The sequence below is a fragment of the Lupinus angustifolius genome, chromosome LG11 (assembly GCF_001865875.1).
Source record: "Lupinus angustifolius cultivar Tanjil chromosome LG11, LupAngTanjil_v1.0, whole genome shotgun sequence".
In the NCBI taxonomy this organism is placed as follows: domain Eukaryota; kingdom Viridiplantae; phylum Streptophyta; class Magnoliopsida; order Fabales; family Fabaceae; genus Lupinus; species Lupinus angustifolius.
Window position 1 is genome coordinate 13,466,637 of NC_032019.1, and position 16,221 is coordinate 13,482,857.

The 16,221-nt window shown below is 33.8% G+C and overlaps 1 protein-coding gene across 3 annotated transcripts; it reads right to left on the reverse strand.

Annotated features, from left to right (window-relative positions):
* LOC109359214 lies at nucleotides 2,263-15,545 on the reverse strand. 3 transcript variants are annotated; one of them, XM_019603792.1, is made up of 9 exons: nucleotides 15,381-15,545; nucleotides 13,622-13,795; nucleotides 5,814-5,861; nucleotides 5,696-5,742; nucleotides 3,111-3,177; nucleotides 2,977-3,020; nucleotides 2,577-2,634; nucleotides 2,423-2,501; nucleotides 2,263-2,383 (listed from the first exon to the last, which is right to left on the reverse strand). In XM_019603792.1, the coding sequence occupies exons 2-8, from the start codon at nucleotides 13,694-13,696 to the stop codon at nucleotides 2,451-2,453; spliced, it is 390 nt and encodes a 129-aa protein (XP_019459337.1). In that variant the 5' UTR covers nucleotides 13,697-13,795; nucleotides 15,381-15,545; the 3' UTR covers nucleotides 2,263-2,383; nucleotides 2,423-2,450. The 3 variants fall into 3 exon arrangements, with proteins under 3 accessions (XP_019459337.1, XP_019459335.1, XP_019459336.1); XM_019603790.1 differs by having other exon boundaries at nucleotides 13,622-13,762; nucleotides 15,381-15,532; XM_019603791.1 differs by having other exon boundaries at nucleotides 13,622-13,765; nucleotides 15,381-15,532.

Here is a 16,221-nt window from a genome sequence, read left to right on the forward strand (position 1 = left end):
TTGTCCATTAAAATATCACGAAAGGCATAAAATTAATAAATTGATTCCATTAAAATTATTCAATTGAAAACTAAAACCAATGTCAATTAATAAACAATTGACATAATTATAAGGTAAAAGTTAATATTATTTTGTTGTCGTTTTTATTTCTTTAATTCAAATGAGCGAATCAATGTCAACAAGTTGTAGATTGAGTGTTACTTGACTGGTTTTAGATTGGCTATATCCTAATGTATTTATTAATTCAAACTTTTAGCATAAATATTATTGGGAGGGTGTTTCGAAAAAATCTAGGGAGACTAGTCTTCTGTCGTAATAATAGAATGGAAAGAAATCATGGTTAAAAAGTGTGCATCCTAAAAATTTCTTCAATAAAAAATAATATACAGACTGAATAAATGATAATACATTTAAAAATGAGAGTATTGATTCCTTGGGAGTCTTAATGAAAATAATATATTTCTTATTGATCAATTATAATTTTAAAAAAATAAAAAATTAGAAATGTAATAGGGAGATTTCCCAGTCTTAATATCAGTTAGTTAAAGGGGTGTAATATTAATATATTGTCAAAGTAAAATTTATATACGACCATTATATTATCTATCATACTTATATTATTTTATTCATATAAATTATTTTAATAAAATTATTGTTATACGTGAATACTATTTTACGTTTGATTAATTAGAAAATATAATTAGTATAATAATCCCGAGACAGAGGACGAAGCTATATAGACGGCACCAAAAGCTATATAACTAGTGGCAGACCCTTTCCTGCACCTACATCAAGCAAACTCACTACATTAATCATGTGTAAAGAATTGAATAAGTTCCACTAGTTAAAGAAGAGTTTTGAAAATAAATGACTTAAGACTCGAAATTTAAATTTTGACTAAAGTCATACTGGGAATATGGATATCCTTAATTGATAAAAAAATTCTGATGTATCCAATGATACATGTTAGGAATTCAGATAAAAGTGGATATTCATTAAAAATTATGAATTTATCATTCTTAAAGATGATAATTTAATTTTCCTAGGAAGCATATTTTTATTGGGATGTATAGCATGTGCTTATAGATGAAAATCCAAGCTGTCTGATTAGATTCGAGGTGGCACAGTTGGCGCAAGGTTGACTTGGCGAAGCCTAAAGAGCTTAGAAGTTATTTGCAATGGGAAAATGCTTTCTCACGCTTGGTGGCGGTCCACTTCGGTTCAAACCTGATTAAACTTAGCTAAAGTAGTGGAAGGTTTATATCAAATGATTTTTCATGTCTAAACCCAAGCAAGTTGTAAGCAACGTGATTGAGCTAATTCATTTGACCAACTTTACATGATGGACATTCATTAAAACTTCAATAACTATATATGAATATTAACTAATCTCTTCCACCGATTACTGAGCAGTCCGACTAGTCTGTTCATCAACCTGATTTAAAAACAACTCTGATTTATAGTTTTAACCGAACAAGGGACATTCCGATCCGACTATGTTAAACTTAATTAAACTTAGAGAGATATTACTTTAATATAATTATACATAATTATTAATTATATATATCTTGCATTTATACATAATTATATATTTATCGATAATTATATATAAAAATTATCCTATATGGCCGAACAGTTTAACTGTTTAAACCTAAAACAAGATTTATTTAAATTTGATGTACCGCTTGAGTTTAACAATATTAGAAAATACATATAGATATAGATAAATAATACTATATTTAATAAATAGAAAATTCAAAGATGTTTTTTTCAGGATAAATGAATCAATGTATTAATGTCTTCAACAAGTACGACTCTAGAGATAGCGGTAACTAATTCCTAAATAATGTAATTTATGGTTAATGGGACCTTCCGCTTTCATAAATTACATTATAACAAAATTCTTACTTTGTCTTCACCTTCCTCCTCTAATTGTCTATCTCAGTTAAAACAATTGGAAAACTCACCATATTTAACAACTATTTAGAATATGGAATAATCATTTTTTTCATAGTTCATTCGACAAACCCTAGCCCTTGGAACACTAATAGTCCAAATTAAAAGAAGGGAAAAAACATTGTAATTGAGCCATTGCCATTAAAATCCAATCACTTCTTAGAGCTTTTACTAGTGGGATGCGATTTTAGCAAAATAAACTACTTGTTGGGAGTATGACTTCAAGTTTGGACAAAATATAAAACTGAGTAGTTCAATCCTTAAAAATTATCAGCAGAAAATGTGATTAATTTGTAGCAGCAAATGTCAATCGGTTACGGCAATCTGAAATACCATAGGTCACCAATCCACTACTGAATTAACTAATGTATATTATTAAAGATAGAAAAATAGTCAGCACACTGTAACTAAATATCATTTCTCAAGTCCTAGGTTGAGCTATAAGAGTGTTCTTCAGACCAAATTCTCAGATCTGGCATTTCATCTGCAATATGCTACCACATGCAATTGTCAATCACTGCATAAATAATGCCTTTCAATGTTTCCTGCATAATAACTTCGGAATATGAGTATAACTAGAAACTGTCTTTCCTGTAGAGTTGGAAATTTGTAAAATATACCGTAGAATGGTCTTTAAGACCAAGTGACAGCACCAATGCCTTCGAAGATCCAGACAAACTGCAAATTGGGAATTAGATGGTTAGTATTGTAACCAGATACATAATAATCAATCATTTATCCCACTAGGTAGAGTCGGTTACATGAATCGAACGATGCTATAATACTCCAATATAAATCATGTGTATTGACAAAGCATTGAACTCTAAGTCTTTTTTTATCATTTCTCCTATAATTTTTCCTGGCCTCTCTTCCTTTGGGAATTGGAACTGGATATTCAACTTTATTAAATTTTATCCTACAGGGGTCTGCTGCACCCATCTAGTTACAATATTAAAGTTGAATACTGAAGATGTAAAATAACAGATACGAGAACTTCTATTAAAATAAAAGAATGCCTACCTTATATGCTCAATCAGTTGACGTGCACATGCTCCTAACATTGGCTGCATCACAATGCATTCAGTGAACAAGAAGCACAACTTCCATAGAGAAGATCAAGGTTAACAAATAATTCGAAACACAGGCAGACTTACCTCATCCCGTTTGCCAAATATAAGAGAAACATTGAATGTTGGATTAATTGAAACCCCTTCATCCTTCCTGGCATCGGAAAAACGTTAGTGGCTGTGAGCATTCCTTCCACTTTGAATCATCACTTTTTGAAAGTACAAATGATCCTCAATTTCAAGCTGGCAAGTTAAAAAAATGTCTGAAGTCCTAGTTCTCGCTACAGTTTTTCCATGTACTCTCAGGCCTCTAACTAAAGTGATTAAAAAGGAGTAAGGGCCTAGGGAAATGATTGGGCCAGACCCTATTAATAAAATAGAAGAGACCGAGAATGAAGATAGGCAGCCGACAGTAGAGTAATCACCAATAGGATTAGGAGAAGCATATAAATAATGTGAGGGGAGGTAAGGTATCCAGTATGAGAGTTAGTTGAAACTTGGGTTGGAATATTTAGGTTCTCTAATTCCCCAATTGAGGAGACCTGTCTAATTGTCTCAAATTGAGGAGACCTGTCAATGAAATTCTACATTCTTCATCTTTTCTTTCTTATCTGAGATCCAGTCTTAAGAATAGTTTATTAGTTGCAATGCACCAACTTTCTTCAAAACGGAAAAAACAAAATCGCATGCACTCTTAACTCAAACTAATGCAGTGAAGTCTTTCATTATGCCAAGATGTATAATCGGTACCTATGTCCCCCCACCTACATTCACTTCAAAGATATAATCTTTAACGAACTTTTTTGGTTGAGGAAATACTCAAACTCAGGCTCTTTCATCGTTCTAAGCTATCTTTTAACCATTCAAAACAAAGGTTATGAAAACTGAAGAATTACCTATCATGTCCTACATGATTTTTCCTTTCGAAAAAGAATGGATTACATTTCTTATCTCTATATGTGTAGAATACCAATATGATTATAAAAACAAATGACATATTATCCCTCAAATTGCTCATTGATGACAATATTTCAAAATAAAGATAAGCCAAACTTTATTCTTTCGAAATTCCATGGATGTGATGAATTTCAACCCCTTCATCACTAGGAATGCATTGAATACCAAAATAAGAAGTCCAAGGATAATAGTTAGTAAACTAACTATAATAATGAGGGAATAATAGAATGACATTGCATTCATAGAGGGATAGCCAAGAAAAAACAAAACGGAAGACCAATGAGGATTCCATAGTTATAAAAAAACATGTAGTAATAATAACTAAATATCATTATGCAATAACTAGGGGTGGCAAATAGATGGGATTTGGATGATAATGGATGGATGGAAAGGCATCCATTAATCCATATAAATTCATTTAAACTACATTTTAAATTATTCAATCCATCCCTATCCAACGGATTCCAATTCATCCAATTTATCCATGACTCACTTTTCATGGATTTGGATGGATGGATATCCAATCCATTTGATTTTTTGTATTGGAACTAAAAAATCTATTGAAGAAAATCATTATTTTAAAAACTATTATTTCAACTAACGTGATTTTTTTAAAAGTAAACTAACTAAAAAGTGATTTTAAAAAGTTCAAAAAATTCTATGAAAAGTGATTTAAAAAGTGATTTTTTAAAAAAAATGATTTTTTGAACTTTTATAGAAATATATTTTTTTTCCAAAATTCTATGAGCATGTGTCGTTTAAGGTTCTACGTGTAAATTATTTAACAAATATTTTTAGAGTGTAATACCTATGCACGGTTAGTATAAAGATTTATACATAATCACTATATCATGCACCATTCATTTAGATTACTTTTTTTTTTTTTGAATAGTCAATGATAATTAAATATAAACGATGGATGATGCAGTGACAGTGTATAAAACTCGTACATTGGTCGGTGCATACATTTTTATCACACATCTATATGTTATGTACTTAAGAATAATAAAACTTTAATATTAACTACATGCACATATCCTATAATTGATATCAATTTAAGAAAATATTAAAAGAGTGAGAGTCATGGATGAATTGGATATAATGGATGAATTTAAATCTATTTATTATCAACACTATCCATTGGATTATATACATTTAAATCCATTAGCTCTAACGAATGAATTTGGATGGATTTAATTTGGATGGATTTGGATGGATTGTGGATAATTTTGTCACCTCTAGCAATAACCAACTAACATGAAGGCATGGTGTTGTTAGGGCAGAGGAGTTTAAAGGCCCAACAACACAACTTAGCCATGGGCCTTTGATTTGGCATGTCTACACTAAAAGGGTGGGAGGGAAATACCATGCGTTAGCTGTGACAGTTAGTTAGCCTGTTTAGTTTTGTAAGGTTTAAGACTAATTATAGAGAACTGTAAGGATTTATGAAGTCATTTTTGCATTCAGTTATTTTTCATTTTGGCTGTAAGCTGGGCAGAGGTGCTTGCACTCTCTGAAGGACCTTGGCTCTTGGAGTTACCGCAGGGATACTCCATGCAATATCTAACATTTCAATAAATAATACACAGATCGTCTCCTTTTCAATTTTCAGTCTCTAGTACATGGCTGGATTACTTGCAAACTCTAACTATATGAAACTTTACTTCTCAAGAAACATAAATGAAATCAATGAAGCACAGAAGTCAAATGCAGACCTGGCATGCAGTATTGTCCCCATGGTTCCTATTTGGGTGGCAATAACCTGAAAAGTAGTCAAAAAGTTAAAAAACAGCCACCATAAATACATAGATGTAAAGGTACAACAGCACTCACCAAAAAATGGTCTTCATAACTTGAAATGTTAATCTCTGTTTTGTTTCCCTGACAAGTAAGCAACTTTCTCAACATTAAAATAAAAATTTAGTATTACTATTTAATGATGATTGGGTATTTGTGTGTTTACTCAGGTTAAATACTCTAATATTTATAATACTACAAAAGGTTAAAAAGAATAGTAAACAAATAATGAATCAATTCCTAATATTCTCATGTTCCCTAAACACATTTACCAATATAAGTCACTATCGTAATGATTGTCAATAGGATAGAAGTCACTACTAATATGATTCCTCAGTGGGGGAGGAGACACCACCAGAATGATTATAGATGGCAAGAGTAAGCACCATTAATATGATTCACCTATGGTGAGAAGACGCCATATGAATTAGTGGGAGAACAACGGCATGACAAACACAAGAAAAGATATTAGAGCAGGCCAAACACTACTACATTTGATTGTCTAGCACAACAAAACACTAACACTATGTTTGGTTTGAGTGAAAATATATGGAAAAAAAAGAGGAGGAGAGAAAATGGGGAGATTATGGAACTTTCTCTCCTTTGGTTAAAGAGAGAAAATAGAAGGAAAGGAAAAAAAAAGCCTATCGGACCACATAAAACTTTTCTCTCCACAGTTGGAAAGAAAACTCACTTTTGAAAATAAGTGTAATGTATATACACTGGTAGGGTAAAGATTCATACACAATGAGTGCATCATCCACCATTCATTTGTATTACTTTTATTTAATAGTTGACAATCACAGAAAATGAATGGTGGATAATGCAACGATAGTGTAAAAACTTTTACACTGTTAGTGTGTACATTGTTTTCTCTTTGAAAATATGTTTTTACATTATCATTGTATCATCTACTATTCATTTTCTATCATCATTGTCTCTTAATAAAAGTAATACAAATAAATTGTAGATGATGTACTAAATGTGTGTAAATCTTTACACTGACAATGCGAAAATATTATACTAATTAATTTATAAAAAAATTATTTATTTAATCACTAGGAAATATATTTAACATACCAAATTCAATGATTAAAAAACATTTTATATCACGTGTATTAAGGATATATATGTCATTTGATATATTCAAACTTTTTCTTTCACTTTTCTTTCAAACCAAACAACAAAAAATCACTCTATTTTCTATTAACTTTCTTTCTTCCAACTTTCATTCCTTCCATTTTCTTTCATCAACCAAATAAAGCCCAAGGGAGTAAGTTAAACAGCCACATTGAGTTGGTGAACGAAGGCCACAGAGGATGGATCTCACAAGGACAGCAACTCAAAGTGGTCACAGACTAGATATAGAGAGAGGATGCAAGTATGCAATGATGAAATAACAACAGCCAAAACAAAGGCCATATGCGCCAGCATGCACAGCGGAACAGAGAGCGTGTGGGCAGTGTCGCGGTGTCTGAAATGGCGCGAGGGTAAATTGGTTGAGGGATGAAGTCATGGTGTGAGTGAGTAGACCCGCGAATAGTAATTCAAAATCTGTGGTTAACTTCTGGAAAGGATACCAGCCAGAGGAGGAGAGACGGCAGAAATAATCTAATTTGTGGCTAATTCTAACACTATTAATATTTAATTATTTAAAAAAGACTATTGAAAGGTGGTTTTATGGGATTGGAATTCAAGATCCACTCGTTCTACTTTAAAACATCCTCATTTAACTGCATATCGCTTTTATGCTCAAGTAGGATAGGAAGATAAGACTTCGGTCAAGTATCGCTTCCTTTAACCCTAGAATCTCAAAAGATGGACTCATAATAATTATAAATATGAGTTGATAAATTCTAAGATATACCTATGGTAAGAAAGAATGTTCAACATTGGCTTACACTGCCTTAGCCATATTGAGAGAAAGAAGATGCAACATTATAATTGCATACCACTTTTCTCCTCCAATAGGATAGGAAGATAAGACTCAAATATTGGTTCCTTTAACCTTAAAATCTCAAAAGGTGGATTCATTTTACTTATAAATATAAATTAATAAATTCTAAGATGTTAACGTTTTACATGTAAGGAAAGAAAGAAGATTGAACATTGGTTTACACCACCTTACCCATATCGAGAGAAAGAAAATGCAACGTTATATCAACGTATTGCTTTTCTGATCAAATAGGATAGGAAGATAAGACACGAGTCGAGTGCTGTTGCCTTTAACCTTAAAAATGCATAACAAAGATGATAATGATAAGGCGAACGTGTGGATACAGATATGCAATAGAAGATATGATAAACTAATTAACATATGTATTTAAGAGGAAGTTGTAGCAGCAATTACTGAAGAGTTGACATGATCTCGCCTAAAGTAAGACCGATTGAAGCGAAAATCAGAAATTTTGAACATATGGACAATAGTTGATTCTAAAGGTTACATGAAGACGATAACATTAGGAGAAACAATTAATAAAAACACCTTGCTCCAAATGGTTTTACTCAATTTGGATACATATTAGAGCCCAAATCAGTTTAATTGTCATTTGATTCATGAAGTTGGGATAAGGATGAGTTGTTTTCATCCACTCATTGTAAACTCAACATGTCCTTTTGTTTTTCGTTGTCGTTTCACCTTTAATTGTCGCAGGTTCAAGGCATAGATGTGTCAGAGTATGTACAATGGGTACTAAATATATGAACTAATGGATATTACAAGGGAGCTGATGTTTCTGATATACAGAGTGTCCAGGCGACCTTGCTGCATTAAGTTTGGTCATGTTCCTTTCCTTATTATATGATAGAATAAGGATGAGGAGTAAACCTGCTATTATAAAGGTTTATGTTAGGTGCCAGTGTGGCAATAACAGAAAATAACTACCTTTCCAAAAGGTAGTTAGTTAGGTAAAGTATAAATAGAAAGTTAGGAGTTGATAGACTCACTTTTTGAGAAATTAGTGAAAGGTGTAACTGATTTCTGGGAAATCAGTTGGGGAATTCATTCTGTAATCATTTTCTCTATCTCATTGTAATTCTTCTCTCATAATCAAATAAAATTGGGATCTAGGGTGTCCTGATTCTAGAGGTATCTTTCAAATTTCTCTGTTTTGTTCTTCTATCAAAATTTGTACCAGTGTTAACACTGGTATCAGACACCAATTTTGGTGCCTGAAATTCATGCTATTCATGGTGCTGCGTATGAGGACGTGAAGCATGGCCAGATCCAATGAAGATTGGGAACAAGAACGTGAAGAGATGCGAACTAGATTAGAGTTTGCAGAAGCATTAACAAAGAAACACGAGGATTAAATTGCGGAATTAGTGGCGAAGCTAGGTCAAGATCTCAATCATAATAGACCTTTACGAGAAGGCATGGGAAGTTGTGGAGAATAAAGTGAGGAAACGAATCGAAGAGAAAAATGGCACAAATTAGAAATCCCAATCTTCGCGGGAGAAGATGCATTTGGCTGGACACATTAATTAGAACGATACTTCTTGTTGAAAGAGGTGACAGAAGAAGAGAAAATGCAAGCTACAATCATGACGTTTGAAGAGAAAGCACTGAGTTGGTTTCATTTGTGGGAAAAATGTAATCCAAACCCGAATTGGGAAGGATTCAAGATTGCTGTGGTGCGTAGGTTCCAACCTTCCATGGTTCAGAATCCGTTTGAACAACTATTGTCTCTTAAACAGACAGGGGTGGTAGTGGAGTATGTGGAGGACTTTGAAAATACGTAGGAGCATTGAGGACCATAGACCAAGAGTTTGTTAGGGGAATCTTTCTAAATGGTCTAAAGGAGGAGCTTCAAGCAGAGGTAAAACTATATGAATTGCATTCTTTGTCAGAATTTATACAAAAGGTGTTCTTAATCGAACAAAAAATATGTTGCTAAATAAAAAGGCTAATCCTAGTTACACTACTAGAGGCAATGGATTGTCCAGAAGCAGCCCATATATTAAGACTGTTACAGTGGAATCCAGGCCTAATAATGATAGGAGATGTAAAAATTCCAATACCAACAACTCCATTGGGAATTCTAGACCAAGTCACACGGAGGAGTATGTAAAGAATAGAGTAGGAGAGTTCAAACATTTGACTAGTGCTGAAATAAGGGAGAAAGGATTATGTTTTAGGTATGTTGAATCCTACAATAAGGAACACAGATATAAAAACAATTTCATTGCTACTGAAATAGTGGAAAGTTTGCAGTTGATGGTGTTGGATACCTCTCCTTACTGGGTGGAAGTAGGAGATGGTCATAAGGTGAAATGTAAAGGGAAGTGTGATCAATTAAAATTCTAGTTGCAGCAGCTAGATGAGGTATAGGATTTCTATCTATTTACTCTCAAGGGAGTTGACATGGTACTAGGGTTGGATTGGTTGGCAGGATTGACAAGGACAGAACTTCCGTATGGGGCACTAATGCAAGTTTTAAAAGAAGAGGGAGAAGGATTGCTGATACATTGTGAACCTTCCCATGGAGAGGAGATTGTTCACACTGCTCATTCAGGCCCTATTCTCAGTTTGTTAGCAGAATTTGAGGAGTTGTTTGTTGATCCTAAAGAACTACCTCCCATCAGGAGACAAGACCATGCAATTCATTTAACAGAGGGGGCTACCCTTCCTAATTTGAGGCCATACAAGTACCCTCACTATCAGCAAACAGAGATAGAAAGGTTAGTGGGAGAAATGTTGGACTCAGAGGTGATAAGGCATAGCATCAGTCCTTATTCTAGTCCAATTATATTGGTCAAGAAGAAAGATGGTGGTTGGAGGTTTTGTGTAGATTATAGAGCCTTGAACAAGGACACTATACCTAACAAATTTCCCATTCCCATACTAGAAGAACTCCTAGATGAGATTGGAGGGGCAACTATGTTCACTAAGCTGGATTTGAAGTCTAGTTATCATCAAATAAGGATGAAGGAGAATGACATTGAAAAGACAGCTTTTAGGACACATTAGGGGCATTATGAGTTTGTTGTCATGCCCTTTGGTTTGAATAATGTCCCTTCTACTTTTCAAGCCTTTTTTGAGACAATTTGCATTGGTTTTCTTTGATGACATCTTGGCCTACAACATAGATGACACTTCACATCAAGGGCACTTAAGACAAGTGTTGGAAATGTTGAGATCAAACTCCTTGAAGGTCAACAAAAAGAAATGTAGTTTTGCTAGACCTAGTTTGGAATACTTAGGTCACATCATCTCTGGCTCAAAAGTGGCAGCATATCAATCCAAGGTAGTTACCATGAGTTCTTGGCCAATCCCAAAAGATCTGAAAAGTTTAAGGAATTTTCTAGGGCTCACTAGGTACTACAGGAGATTTATACAGGGGTATGGTAGGATAGCCAAACCCTTGTCTGAGTTGCTCAAAAAAGAAAGCTTTGTATGGGGGGAGGAAGCAATAGTAGCTTTCCAGATTCTGGAATCTACCATGGTCAACTTACTTCTATTGGTAGTCCCTGACTTCTCTAAGACCTTTGTGATTGAGACAGATGCTTCCGACAAGGTTTTGGGAGCAGTATTGATGCAGGAGGGTAGGTCTTTGGCTTTTTGGAGTAAGAGACTGATGGGCCCGTTATTACAAAAGTATATCAGAGGAAAAGAGAGAAGGGTCATGGTAATTCTGGAACAAAGAGGAAAGAATATGTTGCACATGCTACTAACAACCAAGACAGATGGCAGACAAAGACAAAGACTGGTGGGACAGAAACAGAAATCAGAGGTTGTGAATATAAGATGCCAGAATAGAAGGAAGAAGGCAGGCAATCATTGGGTGGAAAAGGAGTGATCATTGTCACTAGGAAATCTAGGAATTGGCCCTCATTACTCTTGTCATTTAATTTCTGCACTCTTAGAATAAGAACTTCATGACTATGCAATCTTGTAACTCATTTCTGCTCAATTAATACTCTGTTGGTGTGAATTGCTGAGTATTTTCTTGTCTATATAACTGGTACCTATCAGAGACTCTCACCTAGAGCATAATTAAGGTCAGTATATGAGAGGGAACTCATGACAGTTGTACAAGTTGTACAGAAATGGAAACATTACTTGATGGGAAGGCATTTTATTCTCAGAACTGACCAAAGAAGCCTAAAGTTCCTCATAGACCAAAGGCTTTTCAGTGAGGAACAATTTAAGTGAGCAGTAAAGCTCATTAGACTGGACTTTGACATACAATTCAAGCCTGGAAAAGAGAATACAGTTGCAGATGCACGCTCTAGGAATGCTATGTATGTTGCTGTCTCTGTAATTAATCTGGCAGATATAGAGGATTGGTTTCAAGAGGTTCAACAGGAACCTAAATGGCAAAAGGTAATACAGGACCTAATTTGTGAGCCTACTTCTCATCCTGGTTTCCAATTTCAAGCAGGGAGGCTGTTATATAAGGGAAAGTTGGTATTGTCCAAATCTTCAAAATAGGCTTCCTCTGATTCTATCTGAATGCCATAATAGTATGGTTGAGGGACACTCTGGTTTTTTGAGGACATACAAGAGAGTCTCTAATTTTTTCTATTGGGAGGGTATGAGAAGCTATGTGAAGCAATATGTAAAAGCTTGTGATGTTTGCCAGAGGCAGAAATACTCCACTTTGGCCCCTAGTAGCCTTTTGCAGCCCTTGCCAATTCCTACTCAGGTATGGCAAGACATCTCTATGGATTTTATTTATGACCTACCTAAATCCAAGGGGAAGGATATCATATTTGTGGTAGTGGATAGGCTCACTAAATATGTTCATTTCTATCCACTTGGCCATCCTTTAATGCTAAAGATGTAGCAGCCCTTTTTGTGAAACGTGGTTCGATTAAATGGATTTCCAACAACTATAATTTCAGAGTAGGGATCAAATATTTCTAAGTCAATTTTGACAGGAATTGTTCAAGTTGGTTGGTACTAGATTGAAATACAGTACTGCTTACCATCCTCAGACAGATGGTCAAATAGAGGTAGTGAACAAAAGTTTACAAACCTATCTTAGGGGCTTTATAGGGCAGAGTTTTGGTTTAATACTACTTATAATGGGTCTGCTGGCATGACTCCATTCAAAGCATTGTATGGAAGAGATCCACCCACTTTGACCAAGGGGTGTACTTTTACCTCTAAAGTAGATGAAGTGAATCAGTTGTTACAATACAGGGATTTAATGCTGCAGGAAAAGTATAATTACAAATAAAATAACTACAATACTGGGATTTTCTACAATGCAGGAAAAGTATAATTACAATACAGGGATTTAGTGCGGCAGGAAGAGATCCACCCACTTCCTATTACAAAGGTTTATGTTAGGTGCCAACAAGGCAATAACATAAATTAAGTATCTTTCCAAAAGGTAGTTAGTTAGGAAAAATATAATTAGAAAGTTAGGAGTTGTTAGACTCACTTTTTTTAAAATTAGTGAAAGGTGTAACTGATTTCTGGGAAATCAGTTGAAGAATTCGTTCTGTAATCATTTTCATCTCATTGTAATTCTTCTCTCATAATCAAATAAAATTAGAATCTAGGATTTCCTGATTTTAGAGGTATCTTTCAAATTTCTCTAGTTTGTTCTTCTTCTTTCAAAATCTGTACTAGTGTTAACATTATATCTAGCCATCTAGATTATAAATTTCTATTTTGGAGGAAATTTAATCCTCCCATTATTTTTTCATTCCTTATTAGTTATTACTCTACAATAAAATTTATTTTTATATTAAAAATATCAAACCTATACACTGCTGATTGTCTACAACATATAGCAGTAGCAGATCAAGTAAATTAACAGGGGAAAAAATCAACTTTCATTTTCCCAATTTTTAAGACCCTATAAAGTGAAATCAGTGACAAGCATGCATACCTTGATTTCAAGAGAGAAATTCTTGTGGGGTACAGGAAATTTTGGGGCTGATGAAGTGGTAATGTCAGTATTCATTGAGAGAGGTGAAGGTGCTGGCACGTCAATAATTGGTTCTTGTGGAAACTCAACCTAGTCGTCAACCTGCTGAAGCACTAGGTAATTGGTTCATCGTCACTATTTCAAACATGCATAATTAAATAAAGATAAAATATTAAACTTAAATTGAAATACATTCAAATGGTGGTTACAATGACAAACAAACCAAACCAGCAACATCAGGTCTGAGTTCATGCTCAGAAGCCAGAATGGTGCCAAACAGCAAAAGGAAAAATATAAAAATTAAAGATGCTAAACAAACTGACCCAAAACCCGTTTGTCTAGCTCAATATATGAACACTAAAGCAGAGGCTGCCAAAGACAATAGAACATGTGAAAAGAGCTCCATAATGCGATTGTGGATTTGGCCCATTCATATTATTCAAACAATTACCCAAACTCATATAGAAGACACCGACAATTCAAACAAGGAAACTCCCAAAGTGAAAGGGTGACACGATCACCAATCAATCAGGTGCTAAGAAGATTGGATAGTGTTAGCATTTTTACAATATAAACCTGAATCTAAAACCAAATGGTCTCATTCTTCTCATCTTTTATATCTCCTAAACATATCATGTATCACATTTTTCATCATTAACTACTGTAACAATCAGTTACATAACAGAATGCACATAACAGCTCGTCAATACACAAAATTCATGTTCTAATTGCCTCAAGGACAGCAGATACATGCATCATCCCATGAGGCATGAGTGGCAGAGCGCAGTCAAGCAGGCACAAATTTCACCTTGCACATATAGTCATACAAGTCCGAATTAAGTTTCAATGTTGTGAATTGTTATTCTCTTAAAAAATCAGGGGATGCTGTGAGGTGCACTATCATCCTGTGATGTCCAGAAAATGCAGTAAATAATGTGCAGAAGTTTTGTACAGAAGGTAATTGTGAGTACGTATATGTTCTTCAAAATTAGCATTTACAAAAACTAAAAAATGGGTCCTGTGATGTTGTTAAGATGGAAGTCAAGAGAAAAACAAATATATTCCTATAGGGTGGGCAAGCATATGAAGGTGCAGCTTAAAAGATAGAGCAAGACGGAAGTGAAGAGTAAAATAAATATATTTCAGTCCCTCGTGTTTTTTCACCTTACCAATTTGGTCCCTCGAAAATCGAAAAACTCAAAATGGTTCCCCAAAATTTCAAATGTAAGTCAAATTAGTCCCTTTTAACATGTTTTATAACACCTGAAGGGGACTAATTTGACCCTGAAAATGACTAATTTAACCCATGTTTGAAATTTTTTGGGACCATTTTTTCCAATTTTTTAGGACGAAACTAGTAAGGTCGAAAAATATGACTGAAATGGGTATTTCCTCTAAAAAAATATCCATGCTTTTTTGCTGAAACTTAACTGCCAAACTAAGTCCTTTCAACCGGCAACAAGAATACCGCGTGATCATATAACAAATAATTCCTTAATGACATCAGAGGATCACATCCATAAAGATTATTAAAATCAATAAACAAATAAAAAGAAGAAAGAACAAGAAGAATATAAACTTTGTTAAGTTAAATAAACCACGAAAACCACGTTTCAAATGAGGTTTGAGATTTAGACATTTTATCAAACAGATACCAGGCAAACAACAAATTATAAATGTTAAGTTGGAGAAAAAAGAGTATGGTTCAAGGAGGGCAAACCATTCACTGCGATGGCAGAAACGGAGGCCACGGTGGTTGCTTGAGTGGCGTAGATAGCGCAGACTTGGACGTCGTTCCCGGTAGTAGTCCCAGAAGTGAGACTGGAAAAGGTAGAAGCGGAAATGTTTGTCAGACACAAAATCAGAGGGTCTTCTTTTATGATAATTTAATTTCCTTATATTTTTAATAATAAAAATGTTATTTTATTATAGTTTTTTTTTGTGTTTTTCAAAAACTCGTTTTCACCAGAGTAGAGAACTAGAGATGATTTATAGTTATTTTTTTGATAAAGGTATTTTCACACCTATTAATATTTTTTGTCGTGTTCCCCCAACAAGTCAAAATCAAACTTTTTTCACTTTAATAAATCTAGTGGAGCCTCATTACTAATTTGGTCTTCTATTGGTAATTGATTGGATAGATCATTTTTCTTTCATTAATTATTATGTTTATTTAAACTATTAATTATTATGTTTATTTAACCTATTATTATGTTGTACATATCTATAAGACACTCTTGGTGAATTTATTTGTAGATTATCTCTAGGTCTCGATTGATGAGGAATTGAGATTCATGAATTTTTTATTAGTTTTTTTTATACTATTAAGTCTTGATTTTCAGCTGCACGACTTTCTTAAAGTCGCTATTACATTTTATGTTAAAAAATGTAGAAAAATCTTTTACTCCAATCATATTGGACTTTGGAGTAGGAAATGTATTAGCATCATATTCACGCGTTTTAAACGGCACCCCTCACTAAGTTATATGACTTATATTATATTTTAAAAATTATTTAGTTATTTAATTAATTATTAAAAGGGACAACTTTTATTTATTTTT